Source organism: Agelaius phoeniceus, chromosome 3 (genome assembly GCF_051311805.1).
Source record: "Agelaius phoeniceus isolate bAgePho1 chromosome 3, bAgePho1.hap1, whole genome shotgun sequence".
Taxonomy (NCBI): Eukaryota; Metazoa; Chordata; class Aves; order Passeriformes; family Icteridae; genus Agelaius; species Agelaius phoeniceus.
Window position 1 is genome coordinate 23,698,152 of NC_135267.1, and position 13,290 is coordinate 23,711,441.

At 40.9% G+C, this 13,290-nt stretch overlaps 1 protein-coding gene across 2 annotated transcripts in view; it reads right to left on the reverse strand.

Moving 5' to 3' along the window:
* Nucleotides 1-12,544, reverse strand: part of IBTK (inhibitor of Bruton tyrosine kinase) — a 52,743-nt gene extending 40,199 nt beyond the window's left edge. For both annotated transcript variants that reach the window (XM_054629305.2, XM_054629304.2), the window contains exons 1-4: nucleotides 12,330-12,544; nucleotides 4,215-4,882; nucleotides 840-936; nucleotides 393-517 (exon numbers count right to left, since the gene is read on the reverse strand). In XM_054629305.2, coding sequence (XP_054485280.2) covers nucleotides 393-517; nucleotides 840-936; nucleotides 4,215-4,538 — 546 coding nt within the window. In that variant the 5' untranslated portion in view covers nucleotides 4,539-4,882; nucleotides 12,330-12,544. The remainder of the gene's footprint in view (nucleotides 1-392; nucleotides 518-839; nucleotides 937-4,214; nucleotides 4,883-12,329) is intronic.
* Between the last annotated feature and the right edge of the window lie 746 nt (nucleotides 12,545-13,290).

Here is a 13,290-nt window from a genome sequence, read left to right on the forward strand (position 1 = left end):
ATGCTGCTTTGAACACAAGATGAATTTTAATTCAACAAGTACCAAGCACATTTATTATTCCACTTCAGTTCAAAATGTGACTGAAATCATACAGTAAGTCAGCAGCTCAAAACAGGTACAGAAGTGTCAAGTTTCTGAATGTATTTAATGACACACAAGCCATATATCCAAAGTAAATAATATAGAAACCCCTGTTCTCCCCAGAAAACAGAGGACCACAATTTCAGTGATGGTGAATGGGGGTGCAGGGAGGTAAGGAGGTGGGCAGAGAGGGGAAGGCACCAACAACTGTTTTTCCATGGAAATCTTCAATGTTTGATAACTCCTTGGTTACTTTTTCCCCCTTACACACCCCCACCAGGAAAAGTGCCTGTGTAATACATGAGGAATACCTGTTTAATATACACGCCATTCCGAGGAAAAAGGTCCACCAATTCAGGATGATGTCTACCCTGCTGACCACCATGGCCCAAAGTAAAATTTATATTGTTTCCCCAGGTGTAGACTTCTGTGGGATCTGTAGTGAAAAAATCCTCTCTGGTAAATTTATCAGTATTGTGCATATTGACTTCAAAAAACAGCAGTTGCTATTTCTATCTAAAAATTGAAGAGGAATTTTTTTTATCTAAAACTGAACTTTAAAAACATTTAATATTATAAGAAGTAAGGTACCATGACAAAATATTCCAATAATATTGTACAGATGATCAACACTAGCAACAGGCATCTCAATTTATGAATTCCCAATTAAAAACAGAAAACATTGTATACACTGGTACATTCATTAATACATTGTTGGAACAGATCTCATTGCAAAATTAGACTATTTTATTTCTTACCAGTTTTCTTGAACACCACATGGATAGGCCTATCTTTCATCACAAGATCCAGGGCTGATAAGCCTTCTTTATCTTGAACATACAGACTAACACCATGCTGAAAGAGGAGAGGAGAAGAACTCAAGTTAATTTTAACTGCATAGCTTGATGTAAACCAGGTAAACCTTTTAAGGAGCAAAACATACCCTTAATTGAAGTTTAATACTGATAAAAGAAAATTTTCAGATTCAGGTAAACTGTATGCAAATCTAAAATAAATCAAAAAACATTGCAAATCTGTTCTGCCATGTGTACATCTTGTTGATATATTAACATGGATTTTATTGTCTCAACACTGACTGTGTAATAAACTGTAACCAGCAAAACACAAAGGGAACAGATGTGAAGATAAAGCACTGACATCTAGAAAAGGCAAGTATTCACCAAAAATTAATTTACCAGCTTCAAAGGATGCATTTTCTTCAACTGGCATTCTACAGAATCAGTTTTGACAAACTAGACAAGTGACAAAATAAAAAATAAAATACTATGACTTTGAAAACAAGCAAGGAACAGAGTTTCACAGTTGCTGAGAAAAGGCAAGAGGACACAAACAGCCAGGAAAGAGAGCATTAGGGAAGGTTCAGAGGCACAAAGCATGTACAGGTCATTCTTTCAGAACTTAGACAGACACAGACAATCTCTGTAAATACCATTTTTCAATAAAAAAGAGTGCTGCTACAGCAGCATTAATTTTAGGAAGGAAGTCAAGTGCCATCAATCACCTCCCAAAAGGGAACTCCAGATGTCCTCAAATAGAATCTAATAGCCAACTCAGCTGTACCTGTGTACCTTGTACCTGAGGTCATGGCTAATATAAAGGATACCTTAGAAAACCTCATACTTAAGAGGTAAACACATGAAATACAACTTTTTTTGAAAAAACATTCCCCAGAAGAACAACAGCACACGTTCTCCAAATTATAAAGACAACCCTAGTGCAACAGGGCTGGGATTAATTTGCCATATAACAGAAAAGACTGACCTATTTTTATGACCTAACAGATAGCTGGATATTCTTCATTTCTGGAAGTTGTTTAAAATATTCACAAACAGACAGAGGCTGTAGGGATATTCACATGGTCGGAATTTGTGAAAACAAACTCCAATTGCTGCATGGCAAATCTCGTACTTAGATACAGCCTGAGAATAAGCCAAGAATACCTCCAGCCCACAGCAGAAGTCTGCCATCCACACTAGTTTAGGAATCCAGGGGCTCATTCTGGAGCTGCTACTGTTTAACATCTTGACTAACAACCTGGATGACAGGCTAGAGTGCTGCTCCCTCAGCAAAGGTGATGACAGGAGACCAGGAGGAGTGGCTGATAAGTCAGAGGGTTATGCTGACATTCAAAGGGACTTTGACAAGCTAGAGCAACAGGAAGAGGAACCACATGAAGTTCAAAAAAGGGAAATGCAAATCCTGGCCCTGGGGAAAAACAACCCGGTGAACTGGTACAGCTGGAGGCTGAATGACTAGAAAGCACCTTAGTAGAAAAGGAATTAGGGACTCTTGTAGACCACCAGATGAGCACAAGCCAGCAAGCTCAGAGTTAAGAATGCTGAAAGCATCCAGGGCTGCAGGTGGGAGTGTTGCCAGCAAGCATTACTCAGCACTGGAGTGCTGGGTTCAGGTCTGGACTCCCAGACAGATAAGGACATACAGGAGCAAGCTCAGCAAAAGACCATGAAGATAATGACTGGGGCATCTGACGTTGAAAGAGAAGCTGAGAGAGCTGGGATGCTTAGCCTAGAGAAGGTTTGGGATGGGGGAGGGGGACAGCAAGCCTAATCATACATAATAAATACCTAACTGGAGGTCAGAGGTAGGGATGACAGCGATATCCAGTGACAGAAAAAGTGGCAATGGGCACAAACTAACATACAAGAAATCCTGTTTAAATCTAAACCACATTTTTACTGCACTGATAATAAAACATTGGAACAGAGACGTCTGATGCTCTGCTCAAAATCCAAGCAGACATAGTCCTGATCTGCTCCAGCTGACCTTGCCTGAGCATGGGGGCTAGATTAGGCAATCTTCAGAGATTTCTTCTATCTCACCTATTTCATAATTCCATTCTATAATCAGTTCCTGTTGTTGCTATAATACCTTAAGAACACATCCTTTTTATGACATAGTACAGCAGACAGACTTCAGTTAAGGAACTAGAGGAGAGAGCAGCCTCCATGAACTGTTTTGTGCTGCTTCTTAGAACAATATCAGCCGAGCTGGCTAGTAAAAAAATCTCATTCACTTATGTAACTGACAGAAAAGTAAAAGACATTGGGGAAAAGCTGTACAGGCCTCCTGTAAGCAAATATCAAAGATACAGATATACACACATGCACTAGAGGACTGAATACTTTTTCATATGTCACATGCACAGTTTCCAGTTTTCTAGAGAACAGAATCATTCGTACAATGCTTATAAAAACATCTACGTTTTTCAAGTTTAATGAAAACTTCCCCACTCTGTAAGGGGACAGCACATGAAATAAATATTTAACAGTTATCAGACCATACCAGATCCACCATCTTTCTATTTAAAGTCTTGTAGGAAGCAGAGTTACATCTACAAATGGCTAGTCATTGTAATTTTAAAAGACTGCATTCGAAATGGAACATTCTCTGCCTTAAAAGGTTTCTTTTTAAAAAACCTTGAACCACAAATATTTCATTTTCTCACATGGTTAAAGAGACTCTGAACATCTCAAACAAACATCTCTTCCCTTTGCTGTACTTGCAATAGGAGGAACAGAAGGAAAATTAATTAAAAATACATACAACTTGCTAATTGGATGGGAAGAAACAACAGTTGTAAGAAAGGAATAAGGGGGACTGAGCAAAAGCCCTGGTTTAAAATGCTAATGAAATGGAGAGTCACTTAATAGAATACTCCATATCTTTAATTGTTTATCTCTTAAATATAAGATTAATTTCTAATTATAACTCCATTTAATTTTCCCTTATTTTTCATGTTCTCTAACATCAATTGATACAATTACTGCAGGTCTATTTTCAGAGTATCTTTAGTCTGACCACTCTCTATTTTTAAGATCCTCTACTTTTAAGATCATCTACAGAAACGAGTCTTCAAGGAAGTCCACAATTAATCAGGGATCCTTTCTCAGTGCTGATTTCTGCATGGGCAAAGGCAGACATCTGTATTAACAGAGACAACCTTCAAGTAAATCAATGCACTGCAATCTGAGCACAGTATTAAGACAAGCCTCAAGAGGCTTCCAGTCAAGTTTAAAAACAAACTTTTACAAAAGCAATACAGCTCTAAAAATCGTAGGTGCCCAGGAAAATTACAGTTGCAAATCACTCACCTTCAGTAATGACAAAACACAATCAATGTATCCATAAAATATACTTCTGTGCAAAGCTGTCCATCCAGACTCTTTGTCTTTTGCCAAGAGATCCACTCCTTTGGTCTCAGCCAACCAGTCCAGCACACCTTTTTTGCCACAAGACGAAGCAAGATGTATAACATTTCTACCAAAGGCATCTTTGATAGTTGCAGCATTGTAGCAGTAAGAAGAGAGAAAGGCCTTGATCTGGCCTTCACTTCCTCTGGTAACTACAGAAATAACATCCAAAGCATGCTGTAGAGATCGACACTTTGAAGTGCACTCTGGCATGTAAGAATTCATCTTCAGTGCTAAAGGTGCTCTTCTCCTTAAGGGAAACAACCCTTAAGTGTATCAAGGCACTCCAATTCAGTACACAACACAGTGCCTTAGAAAAATTATAATTCCAAGGATGTAAATCCAAGTTTATTAAGCTGCCATTAGAAGTCTTTGTACTGTTATGTTTGGCACTTGATCCAAATAAATATTTATAAATATATATTTTTAGAAGTCTTATTTCACCATTTTATATAACAAATAATCTTGTCCATAGAAAATTCCAAAAGTGAACTGCCTCTAGTGTGCAGAGGGGGATTCCCCCTCCACACTACCTTATTCTTCTAAAACTCCATAATTGCAAGGGAGACCTGAAAGAGAGCAAACCAGAACAGATTAGTAAACAAAACCACTTTGCCCCTGCAACTGTAATGACTTAACTGCATATCAAAATAGCAAGTACAGGACAAAACAATGTGACAAGGGCTGATTGACCTGCCCCATGCCATCTGAGCTTATACTCAGACATTCAATCAGATTAAAAAAGCATTACTCCCTTCCCCACCCCAGCCTCCCAAGGCACCTCCTACCTTTCTTTGACATAAGTTGTTTAGGCCACAAAGTAAACTAGATCCAAAAAAGTTTGCTTTCCCACCCTGAGGATCCTCAGGATCCTGACTGTTTAGTGTCTAATTGTATCATTACTTTGTCATCAGAAACTAAGAACTGAACTAAAAGACTGGGTGGGGTTGAAGCCATCCATCAGAAAATCCCCTCAGCTGTTGAGTACACCATGGCTAACAGAGGCATTGTTAGTAACATGGCAGAAGGAAGGAGAGACCACCAATCTTCACAACCACTGCAATAAAAGGCTTGTGTCCCACTTTCTCCTTCCTGGCCCAAACACTTATCCATGTCCCTGGTAATTCCAATCTGCAGAATCAATAGGAAAGCTCCTCTCCACCACTCCCAGAGCTGCTCACAAAGGTGGGGTGGAGGATGGCATCAAAGCAAATAAAAGCAGCTTGTACAAGAGACATGAACTCAGGCTGTTAGCACTCATGCAGAGCTAAGGTCTACAGCTCCTGAAACAGGAAAGAAGAAAAGAGGTCTAACTTGGAAGGGGAAGGGACAAAGAAGAAAGAAAAGGAAGCAAAAATAAGAATAATTCTTCATGAAAAGATATATTCACAGTCTGGGGCATACAGCTCTTCTGCTTAGCTGTGCATACTTATCTTTAGCATATACATCTTTCTCTGGCATCCCTTTTCTCAAAAGTAAAGGAGGCCTGACAGAAACACTCACCTGGCCTATGAAATGTCTGCAGTTATAGTCAGAAGTGTTACAAGACGTGCAGACTGCAGTACAAAAATCACACACAAACCCAGAAAACAGAAAAAATGAACTACATACATCATTAGTACAAGACCCCCAAAAATCACTCTTCCGCCTTCCAGATATAAGTTTCAAACTGAGTGAAACAGTATTCAGTTCATGTTTTTGTTTGCTATGCAAAACATAATTTAAAGTTGTTCTACCCACAATTAAAATATTCCAAGAGAAGCTGAGCAATGCCATCCTGAAAGCTAAAAAAGAACAAACTAAAAATGTTAACAAGCCCTCAGAGTGGGAAATGGGGGGATAAGACAGGGATGAGACACACCAAAAAGAAAACCAACAAAACACAAAACTCTCCCATCCTACTCAGCTTAGCAGTCATTATAAATGTTCACATCCTACTCCTTGACTCCAACCTCATCAAAAAGGTTGAGCTCAGCTCCCATTTAGTGCTTTTCAACCACTAAATGTATAACCATATTTTCTTAATATCTTTATTTGCAAAGACATATCAGAAAAATATGGTTTTGTTTGGCAAAGTGAAATTCCAGTACTCCTCCTGTTTTAAGAATCAAGATTTCCATAAAGCTGCAAGCAATCAGCTTAGAGCAAACATTAGCAATAGAATCTAAACTTTCAAGGAAAAAAAAAAAAATCTAGTCCAGAGTATTCATTTAAATATCTCATAACGAAGCCTCCAACAATTACTTTTCAACCTCATTCAGAAGGGTTACAATACTCAGAATGCAAATCTACGGACCAGAAGTTGTTCAGTGTATACCTTCAAAACAAGTTCAAAGAGCAGGCAAATGAAAAAGAAAAAAAAATATCATTTTTATTCACTACAATTTAGTCCCTCATCCCTGACCAGGGGTAGCACCAGGAAATCTTTACAAGACTTGAACTGACCCCAGCTGTTCAGCTTAGATTTGTCACAGCAAGCTTCAGTTCACTCTACAGGGCATTTTCCAAACAACATACAAACTTCTGCAGTAACACAAGAAATTTATCATATATATGTGTGGAGTTTTGTCCTCTGACCTTCTCAAGCCTCAGATTATAACGAGAAGTAAATGACTTGTTGCTCCAATGAATCGAAGTGTGATAGGTAACTATTAGCACACTCAGACTGCCAGTGCATCAAACACCCTTCTGAAACTAATAATTAAAAACAAAACACCCTCAAAAAAAAAAAAAAAAAACCGAACCAAAACAAAAAATTCTACAAAAAAACCCAAGCATTTCAAGATCTACAGGAAAAAATGTATCACATCTCACCAATATGACACTAGGCAACAGAAATGTCATGGAAGAAGTAAAAATTTTATGCATGCCTTGTAAAGCACATCTTAAATATAGCTCATTGTTTAAGCATTACTATTGTTGCTACACAGGAAAATAAAGGTAATGATAAAAACAACAGATTAAGAAAAATCACTCAGGGGAGACATAAGGTTGACTAATCTGTTAAACTGGTATGAAATGGCACCACCACCCAAGAAAGCAGTCCTGCTGTCCCCTGTGTCATACCTTCCTTTGTGCAGATCCACACCTATCTAAGGCACTGAATTGCATGAGAAAATGATCCAGAAGAAAGCAAATCCTGAGCTTGGTGCCATTACAAGAAAAGAACAGAGGCCAGACAAAAACTTATTGAAGGCACCTGAGCTCCAGCCTACCAAACACCAAAATAATGTGAATAACAAATCAAATATTAAAAGAATAAAAAGCCTGCCAGTAAACAGAAATATAAGCCTGCCTATCATACACTAACTCCATCACAGTGACATTTACTTCAGCTATGTGAAACCTGACTCTGCTGAATTATTTCTTTATAAGTCATTCCAACCCAGCCTTTCTTTACTGTAAACATTACAAAACTAAATACTGTATTAGTATATTGATATATATACACTTTGAGCTGAAGACAAAAGACTGTAGATCAAGTTTTCACTTAAAGCTGTCACACTGGCAACAAACACTGTCACATTATAACAAAATCTGAAAAAAGGTGATCAAACCTGACTGTTCCACAAAGGAAGTCCTTAAAAGAAACCTTAAAACTTTCAAATTGTGAATTGAAGCTCAGGTCAGTGTGAAAGCATTTCCACCATGAAATGCTTACTTTTAGTATATCTATGGAGTCCCAGCTGAACAGAGAGCACCTAAAACAAGCACAAAACAGGAAGCACCAGCATTTTTTAAATTTTGAATTAAGATGATCTGGAACATGGTGCCATTTTGATTATCCGTCTCCACTTTTATTTGCACATATTTCTGTAGGCTTCTCAGCATGAATCACATCCATGTTATAATACCAGTGTCTTCTAAATGTTGTAAAAATTAAAAGACATAAAAAGCTAAATAAGGCTATAACATTTTTAACACTTTTATGATACAGTAAGCATTATCTGGAATTCAAATTATTTTTAAAAACTGATTCCTAATTAACATTATAGAAAAAAGTCATAAAAAATGAAGGAATTAGAACAGCGTTCAAAGTATCACAAAGATATTTTATTTCAGCAGCAAGTGGGTTTCTAACCCTCAGAGACATGAGCTATTTATTATACATGTTCATAGCCCAGGAAAATGTAAAAGATTGGAACCAATTTGGAAGCAATTCTTTAGTAGCAAGAAAGTGTTTGTGGTATCTCGCCTCCTGCAAGTGGGTAGGTAGGGCTGTCTTACTCAGCTCTCCCCCTCAGAGAAGGCAAAGCACCACTGCACCAGAGCTGTCAGACACCCTCCCCAAAGGAAGGTGTCAGCTGCGTCATCTGACCCTATGGAGGCAGAACTCCTACAGCTGAAACAGCAGCTCTGCACCTACTGCGCTGGTCTCAAAAATCTGTTTCTCTCAGGAAGCCACTACAAAAATCAAAGCTGTCACACCTCTCCTGAGTATGAAGTGAACAAAGATTCTACAAATACCTTAGTGACTAAGGATGATGGTGATAGATTTCATTTCCTGCAAACAGCAGACATGAAATCTCAACATTTGGGAAAAGTGAACAGAGTTGGCAGAAGCCTCCCACTGTGAAGTTCCAGAAACCTCCCTCTGTGTACCATATTTGCTACCAATGCATCCCCAATTTTCTCTTTTTCCAGAAAGCATTTCCACAGAGGTTGTGTGCTCTCAGCTCAGAGGTACAAGGAAACAGCAACCAACCCTCACCTCATGGGTGGCAGTGTCAATGTATGTTTCTAGCATCCAGTCTGATTTGATACTAGAACTGCCATCTGTGGTCCTTCCTGAATGCCTACACTCAGGTGTTAGAGCTACCAAAACCTGGCTAACATGGATGTGGATACTGGTACCAAGAGAGTGGCTGGTAGCTGCTGTTGTGCCTTTTTTCATTTAATATGGACAATGGTCTTACATGGAAGTGAAAGAGAACACAGAAGAGATTCAGCTACTCAGAATTCAGCACCACTCAAAGACAGATTGCTGGGTTTGCATCTTCAGTGTGCACTGCATTAAAGTAACTCAACTGTCAAATTAGTCACATGGCCCTGAAACCCATCCTTGGCCTGATTTACTAAAAACATATTTCTTCTTAAAATTGGCAGAACTTCATTCCATTCACTGCTTTTTTGTCAGAGTTTAATAATTTATTTTTTCAGTGTTATTAATTTTACTAAATATCAGTCACACCTAAAATGCATATGGTGAAAAATTACCTAGCTTTCCTAAAACAGAACTAAGTAATGGTGTATATTTTTCATATAAAAGTAGAATACAGCTTCCCTTGTCAAGCCTAATACCCTTCCTTAAAAAAAAAAAAAGTAAAAAAAAAAAAGGTTTTTCTGAAGGCATAAAATTAATTTTCTTTTCCTTTTGATAATAAGTTGCTAAGTAAAGTGAGACTGGCAACACCACACATTTCAAGAAGGTTAACTCTATCCTTATAAGGGTATTGCAGTATCTTAAATATTTCCAGTGTGGAATGGTAGGGTGTTGTTTTTTTAAACAAGCATGCTGACATTTCTCCACGTTGGTCCATTCACATTTGTTTCATAACACCACAAAAGATCTGTAACCATAACAGCACAGAAATCCTTAAAATATTTGTACCTAAAGCAAACTTCACTAAACAGACTACTTGATTAGTAAGCTAATAAAAAACGGCTTACAGAAATAAAGCCATAGGAATTTGCTATTGTGTTACCACTTTTCCAGGACTTTCTGTTGACTATATTCTTACCTAAAAGCAAATTTCACTAACACCTATTAAAGAAACAGTTTAGAATCTGACAAAAGTGACCAGAAAATTGAGGCTAGGTAGTAATATAACAGCCTTAGCACTGGCATTAAGCAAGATTCTTCAAGGAAACACAGATGAATTCCTAGATAAACAAAGGAAGTGCACCTTTCAGGTACAGGTGGCACATTGTCCTAGCCTTTAAAAACAGTTAGACTACTAATTCCTGCTCAGATTACATATCCACAGATAGTTTAACCTGTTCACAAATTCCTTGTATGTTAGTTGAAGAATGGGCAAAAATCTATGCTTTCCAACTCCTTGAAATCACAATGTATTTTCTGGGGAGAAAAGTGATTGAATGTACAAAGAAAACCGGGTAAATCTAAGCTATGCAGTAGCTAAGAGTGGTTTAGCAGCCTGAAATTCCCACAGAGAGACCTTTAAAAAAGCAGCTTCTTCTTGACTATATAATAGGAGCATTGAGACACAGAAAACAAGGGTTCTGCCCTGCACAAAATATCAGAGTCCTGCTTCTAGTTCAGATAGCAAGTTTTAAGAGAAGCAAGTAAGTAGAGAAAAACTTAGAAAGAGTCACTAGGATTCAGAATGTTTATGGAACAACCCCTGAGTACAAGCAAATTGGACCTCTTTTCTCCTTCATCTGTGGCTTCAGCAGACCACCCAGAGCCTCTGAATAAGGCGTCTGTTACACAAAGAACAAACATCAAAACTCCAGTCCCTTTTACTCCTGACAGTGGACAAAGCAGCCATTCGTTCAAATTTCAAAAAAGATCCAGATGATATGTCAGGAAGGATTTTCAAATGACAAACTGAATGCACGTGAGGCTCTCAAAACAAGCTAGACAACAAGCAAACTGCTCAAGTTATAAATAAATGTGACCTGCCCAGAAGCAAAGCTATGAAGGAAAACCAATTTGCTTTGAAAGACACCACATTCCACCATGCCCACTATGTCCCTTGGGCCACTGCTGCTTCTTTTCCTGGGATGGGGCCTCCGTGCCACCACTCAGCACAGGTACAACCAAGCACAAGTGACCTTTAGAGGCTCTCTCCAGATTTTCTGTGACTTCCTCCTTCAACAACAACAGCATAATCCTTATCAGAATGAGACATTCAGCAATGCAACAACCCTAATTCAGTTGCTCCTAGCTGAGCTAAGCAGCACTGCCAATTAAAGGCTGACACATCTGTCAAAAAAAGACCAAAGTACCACTGGTAGCTAAATTCAGCTACAAACGTCAGAGCACATCTATCACTGGGGAATCATTGTACATAAACAGTAAACTGTGATATACTGTGCTGTGCTTATCAAGAAATACTGAGGACTGCTTATGCTTAATAACTTAGTACTATTAAAAAAAATTAAAACAAAGTGCTATAGGCAAAAGTACAGTGAGTGCAGCTACAGTCACTTCCACAATCCATCAAGATCTTGCTTCAGGCTTTATTGAAACAGATAATGCTCAAGGGAAGTTAAACACAACAAACCACAAGTGCACACTAGAACTTCACCCCACTTCAAATTATGCCATCAAGGACTTTTCCATCTTGGGAAAAAGTGACGTTTTTGAATTAACTGGGAACTTCTGGTACCGTTTTATTGTAGGCTACCCACACCAGATGTTGGTGGGCGATTACTGTTTTTTGTAAACCACAAACTGCGACCAGTTTCCACAAAGACAGACAGCTACACTGACCACATAATCAAAAAAAGAGCTGTATTTCGCCTAGGAAGACTGCATGGAAGTATCTTTTTAAGATAACTTAGGATACTTTAACGAGATCGCGGCTCTCCAGTGCTTACGGTGCTGGTCTAACCCAGCAGCACTGTGAGCTGCTACCAAAAACTGACAAGTATCACCAAGAAGGAGAGAAACACGCCAAGCTTTCCCTGAACCCACAGCTGAGGAAACCTGGCAAGAGGCTCCTGCCAGTGTCAGGGCGGGGGAAGGTTAGAAATGCTTCAGGGAGCCAGAGAGAGGCCAGGAGCAGGCAGAGGGGCAGGGGCCCATTCTGACTCCCACTGCACGCGTCCACGTAACCGAGGAGCGATGAGAGACTTATTGACACAGGAGGCCGAGCCACGAAGCCGGACCCCTCCCATTCTACGTGGCCAGCCGTCCTTTACCCTCCCTGGCTGCCTTGCCCGGAGCTCTCCCCATTCCTTCAGCCGTCCACCGCCGCCGTCCCGACCCCTCCGCCAGGACCGTCCCCCGAGCGGCTCCCCCGCCGGACGCTCCGGCCCGCCCCTCACCAGTCGCTAGATGAATGGACTCGGGCGGGCAGGGCGGGACGCGCGCTGGGCAGCGCGGGGGCTCATCCTCAGTGACTCCGGGGCAGGGCCAGGCTAAGGCTGCAGCTGCTACCCCGACAGCTCCGCCGGCGACAGCGACGGCGACAGGCGGGGCCCGCGGCTCTCAGCGGGGCGCACCGACAGCAGCCGCCGCACCCACGAAGAAGCGAAACGCCGATTGGCCGCCGCGCCGCCGCACCTCGCGCGCCGATTGGCTGCGGCTGCCGTCTCGGCCCCACCCCTCGCGGCCGAGCCCCGATTGACTGACAGGCGGGGTCAGGGGGACGAGGGGGCGGGGCCCAGGGCGGCCGTGGTGCTGCAGGGGTTAAACCAAGATGGCCGGCGGGGATGTGGGTTGGGGCAATCGGTCCCTGGGTCGGGCAAGGGAACCGGCTGGAGTTATCGGGAAGGGGGGAGAGCTGAGAGGCCTCCTTCTGGCAATCCTGGCCGGAGAAGCACCGTGCCTTGCTGCGAAGGGTGGGATGGGTTTCTGGTAAGGTCACGCCTCCCTCCTGAAGGCTCAAAAGCAAATAGTTAAATAACCAGCCTATGGGTCCCCTCAAAGTAATGGGGAGAAAGCGTGGAGGAGGCTGTGCCCATTCAGAATGAGTTAAAGTTTCTCTCTCTGATAGAGCAAGTGGTCTAATGTGTCGGATACAGCTTGATTTTTTGTGAGGCTTTTGACACCTTCTCGGGACAGTCTCGTAAGCAAAGCCGGTGTGTGCACAAGGATTGGCAAAGCCGCTCCTGTGAGAGCCCTGCGGGGCACTCCGGGAGGGCTCAGTCCTTCTTGGTGGATGTCTTGGATGATGCAATAGGTGGCACAGATTACAAATTAAATCAGGGACAGGATTAGGGTGTACTGTTTAAGGGCAGGAAGCTCAACCCAAGACAAGCAGTACCCAAAGTAAAATACAGAGTA